Source organism: Pinus tabuliformis, chromosome 6 (assembly GCF_031772625.1).
Source record: "Pinus tabuliformis cultivar Carrire ecotype Pingquan chromosome 6, CPIR1, whole genome shotgun sequence".
Classification (NCBI taxonomy): Eukaryota; Viridiplantae; Streptophyta; class Pinopsida; order Pinales; family Pinaceae; genus Pinus; species Pinus tabuliformis.
Window position 1 is genome coordinate 959,436,452 of NC_142292.1, and position 16,000 is coordinate 959,452,451.

Here is a 16,000-nt window from a genome sequence, read left to right on the forward strand (position 1 = left end):
TCAGGGTTTCCCAAGAAGTGCCCTTCCTAAAGCTATAAGCCAAAAGGGGAGATCCCATGGGACTAGGATCGATCATTAACCCCCATTTAAGGTGAGGGAACAAAACTACAGTCAAAACCCCTCCTTCCAAGTCACTCAATAATCCATGCCAATGTGCCCAAAGAAAAACAAGCCGATTGCACAATGAAAAACATACCTTTAGGATTGGATTGCCCACCTTCAAACATATGTTCTCGACAAATAGGTGAGGGGACATATGACCAGCTCAAGGAGTGGAGATCAAATGGCACAATATATCGGCTACATTAGTGGCTATCAAGGGTTGTTGGTTGCCAGCTAAAGACAAATATAGGAAAAAAATTCTCCTATGGCGTCACCCACTTTTGGTGGGTAACAAGTCTGTCTTCATAATATTCTTTTGTACTTATAATGTTGAAATATAAATTGTATTTGTAAAAGAATTTTTTTATTTTAAGCATGTTCTTCATGCTTACAAGAAAAAGAAATTATTTATTTATTCAAAACAAATATTATAAGGCATGTTCTTCATGACCTTATCAAAGCGGGAAAATTTGAATATTTGAATTAGTGATTTTGCCTCCACAAGAGTCCAAGTCGGCCCTCCAAGAGCCATGTCAGCCTACCCATGAGACACACCTATTCACATGATTGAAAGGTTATAAATAAGCCTATTCGCACTCCTCCAAGGACACACGTCGGCTCACACATCTATCTCTTTTCAAGTGAAGAAGACGAGTATTTACATATATAAGGGAAAGACATTATATATATACCCACACCGTGAACCCAGGCTGTGATTCAGGTTACTTAGATAAAATGTCTATTGATGTTTTATATACTACTAGTATTATAAACTATTTTTGTGACAAACATTGATTTATGCAATAAATATTGACATTAGACTTTAGCATATTCTAAATATATAAATAATAATATAGCATTCAACATACATATATTATTGATATTATTGATTTAATCATAGCAGCAAAATGATGTTATTTGCATACCAACTTCATGCAAACCCTCTTGGACAGCAAATAAATTGACATGAAAGTAGAGGTTTCGATGGTAGAATAAGAACTTCATACCATCACAAACATGTCGTAAAGCCATTGCCGCTGCAGTTGACGAATCATCTGATGTGCTCAGTCCCCTTGTCAAAATTTCTATTAGTGCAGGTAGAAATGATAATGCATTAGGTGCGCCACTCAGCCATTTTGAATAACATCCAATGGTTAAACAAGCTGCATCAAAGTCCAGGCATTAAACTACAGACTGTTAGATAAAATAACCATCAAGCACTTGGACACAACAATTTCAAGCAGACATATTTTAAGAAATAGCCCACCACTTGTGGATGCCTTGTTAAACATAAACTGCATCTAGATTGTTCAATGCTGATGCCTAACTTCCTTCACCAATTACCTGTCTGAAGAAGCTGAGGCTGAGGTGGAAGCTTTGATAAGAATCCCATAACCTACACCACATGAATAAAGACATTAATACTTTGAATCCTACATAGTACATATTAATATGTTAGGTGTGAATTTCTCAAATTGAACTGGAATATCAAATCAAGCAGTCTTTCTTTGAGTGAACTTGCTAACACTTGGAAATGAACAGCTCAAAAACAAACATATTCAAATAAGCCATTAATACGCTTCATGCAATATAACACTTATAGCTTCCCTCAGTTTCAATATATTTGCTCTATAGGTTGGAATGCTTTTCAATGGCACTTTCTACAAGGAAAAATTATTTCAATCATTCATAAATAATAAGGAACGTGTGTATGTTCAATGTAACTTGCTATTTGCACATCACTTGTCAACGATATATTCATGGGTTTTAAATTTCAACACAATTTGATATATTCTGATATGCTAGCAATGGTTATGCTGTATAAATATCCATCACACTCTTGTACAATGCATTTGAATGATATATAATATCGTCAATCATATAGCTTTATGAAGCCCTCTTTTCAAAGCCTGGCCAGTTCAAAATGACAAAACCATATTGTACACAATTGTCACTGCATTATGTTCGACTGTTCACATATACAGGAGCTATTGCACCTTGAAAAAATGTGGGAAAGGACAGGAGCAATGCAACAATTTACTTCAGTGTTAACCGTTGCACTTGCAACAAATAACAGGTTGATTTCTAAATGCCATATAATGGCAGACCAAACGTTCATCAACATCAGAAATCAGCAACGAATTTTTTTAACCCAAAGAGATATCATCAGTTAACATATCTCAAGTGAGCACCTGTTGAGCAGTTTTCTGCATATGACCATGCATGGCAATTTCAGTTTGCTTTAAGCTCAGGAGGCATACAAGAGAAATAACTACATTGTAAATGTACCAAATATGACAAATTGACCCACACCGAAGTGAGGAGTCACCCCTCATGAATTCCTTGTAGAATCTTCTTCCAAATGATGTACTTGAAGCTTTAATTTGATTTCCATGTATGTAATCCTTGTCAAGTACAATTCATGCCACTCCAGTTTTACTTATATGGGGTTTTGGAGAAGACATCATGCAGGTTGTAAAGATACAGATGAATGTCAAAACAAAAATCAAAGCAGCTCACGCAAAAGCAATAGACTATAAATATATGACTGAACACTGTTTTTAGGTATATGTTAATTCAGGGTCAAAGGCTCAGAACTAGCAGTCGCAACAAATACAAGGAATCCATACCTGAATGTTAAAACAAAAATTAAAGCAGCTCACGCGAAAACAATAAATTATAAATATTTGACTGAACACTATGCTTTTAGATATATGTTAATTCAGGGTCAAAGTCTCAGAACTAGCAATCACAACAAATACATGGAATTCCCCCCTCCCCCGATATAAGCGATGGTGGAACATTGTTTGTCAAAGAGTGCTGGAACACACATGGTGGTCCTACCCCGCAGCTACAACATTTGGCAACATGGGTGCTTTCACAATTGGTGAACACTTCTTCTGTAGAGAGGTGCTTAGCAACTAGCTCAATTTATTGTTTTGGACCTTTCGGTCTTCATATTTTGGTGTGTACACCGTAGATGGCCTATTTTGTAAACATAACTAATTGGTCATTATATTGTTGACAATTGCTAGATAATCTATTTCATTCCATAAGTTAATAGTCTGCTTTCTATTATAAGGCTTAAAAGTTTGTATGTTTCTTTGTAATTGATACAATCTAGATTCTAGATGGTTGATGCTTGAATGCTTACCCATTTCTATAAAAAACCAGTGAGGGTCCTTAGAACAAATTTTCAGCAACATCGGCAAACCGCAGAAAACATTAAAAAATGCAAAATATGTTCATTTCTTTCAGATTTTTAAACATACGAAACAACAACAACTTAAAATAAATACATTGACACATAAATATGAAGAAAGCACTGATATATATGATGTAGTGGATGTCAAATAAAAATGATACATCAAAGGTGACACAAAATCCTGTTAATCCTTAATAATTGTCCAATCAAGGACTCTAATGTGGAGAACCAATACAAAACAACATCACATATATAAATGTATCTCATCATCATGAGTTATATGTAGTAAACCAAACAAAACTACCAACTAGCTATCTGAGATAAGTGTCCTCTGCCCCTTTTACGAGAAAAGATGATGGGTTGTTTGTCAGGCATGCCCCTAGCAGTAGAAGGCCCTTGCCCTACACCTAATTTCAAACGATGATTGTTGGGTATGGAACTGTGCTCTCCTATATATGTAGAACATGGTGTTGATGCTCTTCTTGACCATTGAAGGATACTTTAAGAATTGAAGACTCCATGTCCGAGGATATGTCAGAGAGTTCGTGTACCATCAGAGTTCAAAGATCATCAAAGCCTTTAAGCTCTTTCTTCTTCTTCTCATCTTCCTCTCTATTGTACTCAAATTATGCAAGGCCTACGGGGATGTTGTAAAGTGACGCTAGTATGATGAATTGAGTCATATAATAGGCCTAAGTAAACTTGGGACATTGTAATCAAGTGAGTTCACTCTAGGGAGTTTTTTATTTGGTTAATTATTGGTATTTTTTTAGCTCTTAATAATTAATTGAGTTTTTTTCTTCCAGATATAACCCCAAAGTCGGAGTGCGGCTTGATGGCAAGGCCTTGGGTGAGTCTTGTTTTCTACAATCATTGTATATTACCATACTAGATCACTCGTAAAGTTTCGCAAAATTTGATTAGGTCTATAGGTCATTTTTTTAATTTTTAGAATTTCTCGCATGACAGAAATTTTAATAAATTATGAATGTAAATTGTAATAAGTGATGTCTAGAGAAGTTGTATGGGGTATGAGTGCTCAAAATTACACCTCTATTCCTCAACTTTATACAAAGACACACTTTGAGAGCTGAAAAATAAGTTATGGACCCTCAAAACCCACTTTTCCTATGCCTATGGGAAAATGTGGCAATAAATTAGACTATAAATAAATTAAATGGAGAAAAATAAGAAAACTCCATGTGACAAAATGACTTGGAAATTATCTCAAGTCAGAGCAGGTCAAGAGGCTATTAAATGGTGATTTAGCACATGACATCTTCCATGAGATTTTGCACATTAGGAACTCAAATTCTTGGCTAAAAACAAGGAGATCGAATTTCCTAGGTGGCAGCATGAAGGGTCAACAATTTGGCAACCTGTGGTGGCAGATTTGATTGCTAAATTAGTAGAGACATGTCTCCACTCTACAAGAGTCCAACTCTCACACTTGGCACCAAAACTAACAGTCCAGCTCCACGCAGTCCTGGACAGCATACACAGCAGTTCAATGGGCAGATTGACAGCCCGAGTTGGAGAGGTGTCACATTGTGGTCAACGTGGTTGAGAAAGGAGTGGAAGTGTGGCATCTTTCTTGCATTCAAAGCTCACACATGGCAGTTCATTTGAGGGATACAATGGGCCACCTTGAGGAGTTCAATTCACTTGAGGATACATGTATCATGGCTACTCTACACTTGGATTTGATTTGCTCTCCTTGGGATCATCTCCATCTACACTTGTCACATGGTGTCTCTCTTGGGATTTGCGCCCATTTCTCTGTTTAAATCAGCTTTGGGCTCTCATTTTGCATCTTTGGAATGAGTTATTGTGCTTGCAGAGGTTCTACCATTTTGTATACTCATCTTTCAATGAAATAACAAGACTTTGGGGTTCATATGTGGTCTCTTGCCTACACTTTGATGGTATGATTTTGTGATTACATGCTTATGTTATACTTGCTCTAATTTCTATTTGTTATTTTTCATTAGCTTCATTGATCTACTAGTGTTGAGTTGTCTTTCACTAGTATTTGGGTTAGAGAGTTAATCTAGAATGGGATATCTTAGTTATTTTTGGTGGAATTGCTATGATTTCCTCTTCATTTTACTATCTAATCCCATATGAAAACTAACAAATCGTGTTGATCTTGTGTAGAAAATTGTGTAGATCATAGCTCAAGCACAAGGGGACATCCTAGTTTGGATTATCCCACTCTTGAGGATAAAGTGGAAGCATCTTACATATTTGTCCTTCCCCTAGTCTTCATCATTTAGATTCTTACGCAAGCATCTCCCAAGATTTGATAGCAACCTACTTCAAAACTATTTTTCCAAAACTTATTTTGAGTTTTTATTGATATATATCAGCTAGCATAGAGAATGAGGGATAGAGTTATACTCAAAAACCTTGATGTAATACTTGTATATTATTTGTAAATAATTTTGCACACTTTTTCTCACTATTGCCCACTCACTCTGGTGATATTTGATCTAAAAGTTGTATTTTTCTGATTTTTGAGTGGTTTTGCAGAAAAATCAGATTTAGTTGAGGATTGTGTTCACCTCTTGTGTTGACAGGATTGAGGAAGCGAAGGCTTAAAACTACTTACTATTTGTTTGCAGGACCTTAGCACTGTTTTGGGAGCTGAAACTTCTAGGCCGAGAGCATTGGAAGACAGATTTTTAATCTAGGCGGAAAGCTTGTTTAAGGCAGCCCTCCTCCCTTGACAAGGGCATGGGCAAAAGAGGACTAGGCTCTCTTCTCTTGCACAAAGATTCACCTCTCTTGGAGGCTGAATTTTTTAATGCAAAAAGACCTTTAGCATTTTCAGATTTCAGAGCCTTCTTATTGTATTTCCTTAGCTATCAATTTTGCTTTTCAAGAAGGAGATCTAGTGTTTAAAAGCAACACACTTTGTAAAGATTCTCCTTGAAGTATATTTGAGACCTTTTGAAGGTTTCTCATCTTTGTTACAAGTTAATACAAGATCTAATTTGCTTGAGGGAGCTTCGGAGATCTCTCCCATGGTATCCCTCCTCCCCATTTAGAGGGAGGATCTTTGCTTGTGGGTGGGTTAATCTTTTCTTCTTAGTTTAGTTTCTCTAACACTTTTTTGTTAATCTCATTGCTAATCTCACTCATGCATGATTAGTTTCTTAACATAACACTCATATCTAGTTTCATTTTTTGCATACCTTGAGCTTAGCTTAGTTTGCCATTTCTATTACTTGTATACTTGTATTATGCAATCTACTGCAAGCAAGTATTTTACATTTATTTGGCAAGCTTAGACTAGTTTAATTTATCAATCTACTTGGTTTCACAAGTCTCTAAAATACATTGCTTCATCATCTTATTGTGAATTCATGTTTATGTGGCATTTTGACTATTGTTAAAGCATTCTTGTGTCAGTTCATTTGAAACAATTTGGCATCTATTTCATTTACTTGCGAGCAATCTATTTGGAACTTGTGGAGCTAAATTGAGCTAATTTTCACTTTCACTTTTCATTCAAGATATTGATATCATTTACTTAAGCATTACCTTTATTTTTAAGCATTGATATCCATACTTCTCTTTGGAAACAATATCATTCACTCAAGCATCTCATTAAGAGTTTTAGTATTAATTTGCATGTCTGAAACTTACCTCCAAGCATAAGTTTGGTGACTGGTCGTATAAACAGCATAGGACCAAGTTTTCCTTGAAAACTTCTTCCATTTGGTACGGAGTAAGGTAAAGTGCATGACCCTGCAGTTATGAAGGTGGCTTTGTCCCCTTGTAGGGACAATGGCATGTATGATTCGTAAGAATTAAGGGAAGGTTATCGTTAACAACGAACCAATGTCTCCTCAGCCCCACTTCCTTGCAAGTCACCCCAATCCTTACCCCTTGGTAAGAGCTTGAAGGGAGAACTTTTCACTTTAGGATAGGCATATAGATTAAAACTAACCAAGATAATTGCATACCACATAGATATGTTGCACATCATTTTAATTTAGTAATCTTGTGAGCATTTTAAGCTTTAATTGCAATTTTGTTATCTCATGTATTTGTTATTTTGATGATTACTTAGCTCATGGTTATTTTGATATCATTATCTATTGCTACTTGAGCATTTCCATTGCAAGTACTATTTCATTTTATATTTGCAAGTGATATTTATTTGCTCATCTTGATCTAACATTGGTTTTGCAGGATTGTTTATCATTGTGTTTTTGAATTTCCGTATGAGCAAGCACTTGTCATTTACTTTGAGCAATTATTTGTTTAAGCATCAGTCTACACTCTTTATCCATTGAATATATCATTCAATATTGCTCAAATATTTATATGCTTGTTTACATCTTGAAATCAAGTTATCTTTGATAAGTACTTCCATTAACCTTAATCTCCTAGAACCTCACATTTCATTTTATTAACCTTCTTAGGGACCACCCCCCTTAGCTTAACTAAGAGAGAGCTTTAACGGAGAGAGTTGACATTAGGTGACAGCCCCTTCTCTTAGTTTGCCACAAAGATCAAACCTTGTGGGGTTGAGGATTTTTCCCACATTCACCTAGGTGTGCAAGCGAGGCAACAACAACTCCCACATTTTCCTCCTCTTCCAGCGGCTCATGCTCCTCCCTCGAGTCCTCCTCCTCTTGTTGCCCCTGTACTAATGGTTCATCCTCTAACAACGTAGGTGACTCCTCCATGATGGGAACCTCAAACTCCACCATCCACTTAGACAATACATCAATATTGTCGAAAGAAATGCCATCCACATATGATGGTTTCTCTATTTTCTTCACCTGAAGTCAGAGATTATAATGGACATACACCAAGTCAATAAGGCATGAGAACAACCTGTAAGAATGTCATAAAAAATCAATGATTATTGACACTTGAAGGTCATAAATTACAATAAATGTAATTTCTCGATGAAGGTTTAAAGTTCTGACCTATTGCACTTCTTTGAGTGTATACCAATGTTGCACGAAGCGGGAGCGAAGCGGGAGCGAAGCGGGAGCGAAGCGGGAGCGAAGCGGAAGCGCGAAGCGGGAGCGAAGCGGAAGCGCGGAGCGCGGAAGCGTCATTTTCCAAAAATCTAGGAAGCGAAGCGTCCGCGGAAGCGTCTGCTATATATATATATATTTTTATATTTTTTTGCATTTATACTCAAAACAAACATCCCAAATACCAAATTAATTGTAGAAGACATGAAAACATGCATATTTTTGCATAAATCAAGATAGATATGGCATCCATGATTCCATTGTAGTTACTAGTATGTACAACAATCATCTATATTCTAGCTATTACAAACATACATCATGAAAACCGACCAACGTAAATGCAGTAAGCATCAGAATCCCCTGGCCCTGTCTTTTGCTCTTTGGCACTTCTTGATTTCCTTGCTCTTTGGCACTTTTTAATGTTATGAAGATACTGTGGAATAAACCAACTATAGTTTATTCAAAGATTTCTGGCTGGGCTTCTAGAAGGAATTCATAGTCACACAAAGGTTCACGCATCTATTAATTATTTTTCATTAAATAGTGTCATAGTCATTGAATTCTCAGTTTCTATTTTCTTTCATACTTTAAGGTAATATGTTGGGATGATTTTTTATTTTTAAATAATAATATGTAACTTGTAACTGTAATTCCATAATACAGACTTTATTATGTCATGTTACAGATTGCATTAGCTCATAATATGTATTTCGGAGTATGATACTGATGGATATATATTGATAATGATTATATAATAAGAATTTATTTGATTAATTTTAATTTAAATAATTTAAAATATTATCTAAAAATAATAATTTTTTATTTTTTATATTATAACAAATTTACAAATTTTTTCCCTTCAAAACCAGGCAAAATTAATAATATAAATTTGAACAAAACCTAAATTAATAATATAAATTTGACCAAAACCTAAATATCATATCACTTACTAACAGCACGTATTTACTTTTAATATCAAATGGAGCCCGAAGTACATTATATTTATTTTACGCCATTCCTCGCAAGTTGCAAGTATATATTCAATTGATTTAATAAACTGATATCTTATTCTATACGTAGGTAACGACGAAATTAGCACACTGTTGTATTTTTCAATTTAAAACAACAGGTAACCTGTTATGCCGCTCTTTCTTATGGCCTCCTCTCCTATCATCACTCGTCATTGTTACGAATGAAAGCAGAGTGACTTTCGACGCAAGTGTTGGGATTTTAATTATTTTTTTCTGTGAATGATCTCATCGCTGAGACGGGGCTCAACCTCTCTCGTTCGTTTCTGGATAACGTGTTAGGTAAGCATTTCAAATAATCATATTGTAACTTGCCTCGAGGGACTCTACGCGGCGTTCAACCGTTTATTTCTGACAATGAAATGCCTAGCAAATATTAGATGAAGCTGTAGGTAATGATTTTGCTTCTCAAAAACCAGGAACCGCTCAAAAAATGCGGAATCGCGCTTCGGGAAAAACGGAATCGCGCTTCCTTTGGCGCTTCCGGAACGCTTCCGTACGGGACGCGATTTCGGCCTAGGATCCGGGGGGGGGGGGCGCTTCCTGCAACACTGGTGTATACATTCCAATTGCACTCAAACCTCGAAGCGCGACAAGTCTGACTGAGGATTTTAATGGCCAATTTCTGCAAATTTGGTGCCCTTGCACCATAGCTTCGCCATCAAATTCTACAAAAAAAAAAAACTTAAAACATAAATAAAGTTTCAAATAAAGCATAATTGAATTTAAAAGATCCAGAAATCTAAATTATTAAATTCTAATGAGTCATGACTTATCGCTTACATGACATGGTTCTTTCATGAATAACATCATCAAAGCCAAATAGTCCAATGCCATCCAGATACATCTCTATCTTGCGATTGATTTTGCTGTGAATCTCGAGATTAGGTACCATCCTACGAATACAGGTATGGAACCCTTCCATCAACTCACAATCAAAATCAAAGTTGCATTTCTGGGAAGATGTGGGGTTGAGGAAAAGTGTAGTTGCATGAATGGGTTGATGAAGCATCCCAATCCACTGACTATCAATAACATCCTTGTCCACCGACTATCAAGAACATCCCATAACATCATCTGTCTGTTAAACCCAGCGGAACCCTTGTCCGCATAATAAGCACGAATGGTTTCTTTGGCCCTATCCATGGCCTCATACAAATAAGTTGCAGGCTTATCCCCAACTACCAATTTCAAAACCTTTACTATAAATTCATTACCTAAACATACTTCTACTCCTTGCCAAAAGGAGTCAGTGTACACCAATTTTGCAATGGCTCTCCCATCCTATCTCCTATTGTATCTACAATCACGCCACTCATTAGAAACAAACATTTCCTTCAACTCAAACTAGCATTGAAGCAAAGACTAAATACTAATGAAGTTGGTGGCAAAATGTGTGATTGCAAGATGTTGCAACTACTTGTTTCTAGTGCATCTCCTCATCAGGCTAAGAACAAAAGCACGATTATATAAGAACTTGTGGATGCTCCTAGCCATATCAATCACCTCCTTGATGAAGGAGAGTTTCCCCATATCCTCAAGTATCAAATCGATATAATGTGTTGTGCATGAAGTCTAGAAAAATGAACGATGTTTGTCCATAAGCATCCTGCCAACATCCACATAATTAGTTGCATTATTTGTTATGATTTGCACCACATTTTGCACACCAATCTCTTGGAGGAACCCATCTAACAACTCACATATCAATGCTACATCTTTTATATGTGTTGATGCATCCACTGATTTAATAAACATGGTACCTTTAGGATAATGTACCAATGAATTTAGAAGGGTACTACCCTTCCTATTTATCCAGCCATCCGACATCATTGTCCATCCAGAGACCTCCCAAGACTGCTTCAACTTTGCCAATCTAGAATTGATGTCCTTTTCTAGTTGAAGGATTGGCCCCTGCAACTCCTCATATGTAGCACTTTTGTACCCTGGGCCCACAACAACAATAGAATCACACATTGTCTGCCAAAATGGATTGTTTTTGGTGATGTTGAGAGGTAAGTCACTCAAGTAAAGACACCTCACCATAACTCTGTCTACTTCTTGCTTCTCCCTTTTTTTTACTAAATTTATAGAACAAAAAATGATGATCTCCAAGTAACATTGGTAGGTGAGCCTGTGGAGCCCCTCCCACAACCCTCAGGCTCAATCTCTGAAGCAGATAGCCCTGAAGATTTGCCTACATGTTTGGCCTTGTTTGTAGTTGCCTCTTTTTTCTCTTTTGCCTTAATTGCTTCATATGCAGCTCTTATAAGCTCGGGACTAAATTTCTTACGAAGCCCAACATCATGTCTGGGGACTCTATCCAGATGGTATTTCAATCAAGTAACCCCTCCTGTCATCTTGGCCCCACATAATTTGCAACTTAGTATTTGTTGATTTGTGTCGCCATCATGTTCCCCATACTGCCAAAATGGATTGAAGGGCTTTGGCATATTTGTAGTGGAAGTGTTTAATGGACAGCTTCAAAATTCAGTCCTAGGGCACCCAAAAAACAAAAAAAATGACATTAAACCACACTACACAAAAGATAACAACCTCCTCATTTAAAAAAATCAGTTTTTACTACATTATTTGCAATCAAAAATAGCAATAAGAGGGTACAAAAGAAAGTTAAAAACAAAAATGATGTTTGTTGTCCAAATATGGAGAAAACCCATGCATTGGTTCATGGGTATGAAAATCATAGCAAATGACAAAAAAAACAAAGGAAAATGTTGGTAGGTAAAGAGGCAAGCAAGCATATGCCTAAATCTATGAAAAAATCATTAACATGGCGGTATTTAAGAAAGTACTTGTGAATGGAAGAAATGAAGTCTATTTGACTAATCTTGAATCTTTGGTCCACAAAAAAAAAATTGGCTGGCAATGATAATGGTTGTTTGATCCTCAATTCCTCCTTGAAAATTACCACAAAGCTCTTTCCCTTCCTTCTCCAAGACCAACAAAGCAAAATGACCAAAAAAAAATCGCTTTTGAAACCCACAAACCCACGCACCTAGTGATTTTTTGGGTCGTGCCATGTTTTTTTGCTAATTTTTCTGCTATTTTTTCCATCCTGAAAAAATCGCAATTTATTGTCGGTGATTTTTTCAGGGCCAGAAAAAAATTTCAAGGTACCGAGGAAGTGTTTCCTAGTTCTTTTTGCTTAACCCTAAGAAAACAAGTGAACCCACCTTTATAATGTGACTTTATGAGATCATTAAAGTCATGTGACTTTTTAGTCACTTTATGAGGTCTAAAAGTACATAGTACTTTATAACATTAAAGTGACTTTATGAGGTACAAAAGCACATGGTACAAGAAGTTATTAAAGTGACTAGAGGGGGTTCATTAATGAAGGGGGAGACATAAGACGGGGTCAAAGTGAGATTAGATCCCGACTCTTGATCAAGAGACATTGAGACATAATCTCAGCCCTTGATCTTAGGGATAGGTCTTATCATCCTTATAGAGACTAAAAGGGGGGAAAAGGCAAGAGGAGGTCCATTCTTCATGTGCAGCTCTTGAGGAAGAGGAGACGAGGAGAGGAGAAGGCTAAGAAAGCAATCATTTGTTGAAGGAGAGACTGTACAACTGCAAGGAAGACTTTATTGTGGCTCAAATTTCAAGGCTAAGACAGTGGCACAAAATTTGAGAAGGTACAAGAGGTACAACAGTTCCTATTGCATGATTTTCGAGCCAAATCCAAGTACAAATTTCAAGCAAGTCAATGTATTTATTGTAGGTCTAACAAATCCAAATTTTGAGGATGATTTGTAGGTCTGACAAGCCATAATTTCGAGGAGGATTTGCACGTCTGAAAGCATGAATTTCGAGGCAGAAATTCTAAACTGTGGCCAGAATTTCGGGAAAGAAAAAGGGCAGATAGAGGCACAAAAATCGAGGGCTCAAAGTTTGACCTGTGGCATGAATTTCTAAACAGAAGTTTGATTTTTAAGGACCTGACCCGAATCTCTACGAGGGAGATAAGTGTCTTTGTTTGTAATTAATGTTGTAAAATTTCTCTGAGAAAAAGAAAATAAAATCCTCTTCCATTGGTTTTCCCTTTTGGGTTTTTCCAGGGCCTGACTAACTGAAAATCAGTGTCTAAATTTGTTATGCTTGTGAAATTTATCAGCTGAATGTGAAAAAGTGGTAGCTTCTAGTGTTTCAATTGCAATTATATTCAAGTTAAAACTCAACTATGAACAATGGGGTTTGGGCATTGTTACCGACCATTTTGTGGGTAATGTCCCTAAGAGAAAAAAATTATCCAAGATGGTCCTCAGTCGACAACTAGCAGCCCCTTACAGCCATCAACTAGCTTATTGTGCCATTTCTCTGCCACCTGAGCCAGCCATGTGGTCCCTCACCTATCTGCCATGATCATATGTTTGAAGGTGGGCCTCCCGAATATAAAGGTATGCCTTGTCATTTTGATATTGAGTAATGTAGTTTGCTTATCATGGACACTTTTGGGCATGGATTAATGGAGGGATTCGGTGCAATGGATGGGCTAGGTTTGTGCTTCTGTCCCATAGACCTCTTTAGGAATTAACCTTGGATTCTAGCCTTGTGGGATCTCTTTTACTGACCATTTGGTTTCAAGGATGGTATTTCACGAGAAACCTCGATTTTGGTTACGTGATCCCATTCCCTTATCCGCTTATATTGCCCTTATTCCATTCATTATTACCCCATCCATCATTTATCCTACCTGGGTCCACATCCCTCCATCAAGTCCACATAGGGTTAGCTCGGCCCTTCCCCTTGCCCGCACCTTAGGTATGAATGAAGCCCGAAGATTGATGCAGTTGAAAAGAAAGTTAAAAGCATATATGGCCATATTCAACAGGAAAAGTACCACAAAATGCAAAAGATGTCTGGGACAAAAGTATTTATCACATGGGCAAAAGCCAATACATGAGTTATACCCCATCATCGTGGTCATCACTCTTGTTGCTACGGGTTCTATGAGCCTTCTTCATCATATAGGAACCCATGATTGTTCCAACCCCTGGTGGGCAATGAATCGCCCCAGCTTAAAACGGGGGGGGATTCCTTGCTATATCTTATACATCATGCTCTGACCCTTTGAGCCCTAAGCAGTTAATTAAAGAAAATCATAAAAAGGAAAAAGGCATATAAAGAAGGGTGGAAAAACCAAGGTCAAGGCACCTCATGTACCACGATTACTCCCTCCTGTTGACCACTCTGTTCAACGACCCCATAGTAGTACACCCATTTTTTCGCAAAATGGATCTATTGTGTTCGAGTGTTCGCGCCTTCCAGATTTCATCATCAGACAACGGTTTTGTAAAGATGTCAACCCATTTTGCATATGTATAATGTAAATAATCCTAGTATGACCACGTTTGTATGTAACAACCTAGGTAAACCTATTGTTTTGGTGACGATTTCCATTCTAGCTGGGTTTTTGTCTCACTAATTCATCTTTGTCTCTAGACACAAATGATCGGCAGAGTTTTTCCATCCACCCTCACCCCAAAGCTAGGGTTGATTTTGTCGTCAAATCTTAGGAGAGTCCTAGTGTTTTAGATCAAGTCTTTGTAAAAAGGACTAGGGAATAATTTTACCTAATTGGCTAAATTATTTTATTACAAGTCACTTGGTCTACTAGATTATATTTTTTTGTGTCGCAGAAATGGGTAAATGTTGAGGGTCTATTACGAACGAGTTTTCCCCCTTCATGTATTAAAATATAAAATCTTCATGTAAAAAATATTTAGTGCATGGTCCCACATAATTAGACACCATGGTTAAATATTAGAGGGTTAGAAAAATTATTGATCCCCTCATAAGTCAATTAATTAAATTTCTGGCAAAATTAAATTAAAATCCTAAGCCAGAAATTTAATTAATTTTGTGTCCTAGGAAAAATTAATTCTCCAGATTAATAAATTCGTGGGTCACAGCGGAATTAATTTTTTGAGGTCGTCACCCAAGGGGATACTGAAATTTTCAAGAGATTTTGGGCCCTTGGGCCTTGGTGGTTATCTCAAAGTCAATTTTTTGGGAAAATTAATTCAAAATAATTATTTTTGAGCTAATTAAAAAGGAATTCAACAAAAAATTCAAAATTCCTCAAAAAGTAAAATAATTTCGACGGAGGAGATTAAAAGATAATTAAATCTTTTTAGTAGTCGAGATTATTTTGACAGGGATCAAGCGAACTCATCGTTTAAGAATTTATTTATAAATTAGAAGTTAGTGTCAGTCTATTCTATCCGATCTTTGAATCATGTACTAAGCTCTCGAATCTCTCTTGTAATATTTCTGGAATATAATGCAAAAGTCTTTGGAGTTTCGAGTGATGGTAGTGTTCCTCTTCTCGAATTTATGGTAATATTGTTTTAATTTTTTCTACTGAATATTATTTGAAAATTGTCAATCAATAGCTCTCATGGAATAATGTGTGCACATGTATCTTGCTCAGTTTATTGGATCTAAGGTACCAATTTTAACTTGATTGAATTAACAAGCATCTCTAGTTCTTGAAAATTATATTGTTATTTTATTTCTCTAGCTGATCTGACAGTTCGATCTAGTGTTTGCAAAAGATCATTCAAATTTTAATTGTGCGTTTCGGGATAGTCCTCGATTGGACCAATCGACTCTCAAAGCATAATTTATGAAGAGCCAAC

At 36.6% G+C, this 16,000-nt stretch overlaps 1 protein-coding gene across 2 annotated transcripts in view; it reads right to left on the reverse strand.

Moving 5' to 3' along the window:
- The window catches only part of MOS14 (ARM repeat superfamily protein), a 464,252-nt gene that overhangs the window by 139,561 nt on the left and 308,691 nt on the right, over positions 1-16,000 (reverse strand). For both annotated transcript variants that reach the window (XM_089423464.1, XM_089423460.1), the window contains exons 17-18: positions 1,447-1,498; positions 1,110-1,265 (exon numbers count right to left, since the gene is read on the reverse strand). In XM_089423464.1, the coding sequence (XP_089279590.1) occupies positions 1,110-1,265; positions 1,447-1,498 (208 nt within the window). The remainder of the gene's footprint in view (positions 1-1,109; positions 1,266-1,446; positions 1,499-16,000) is intronic.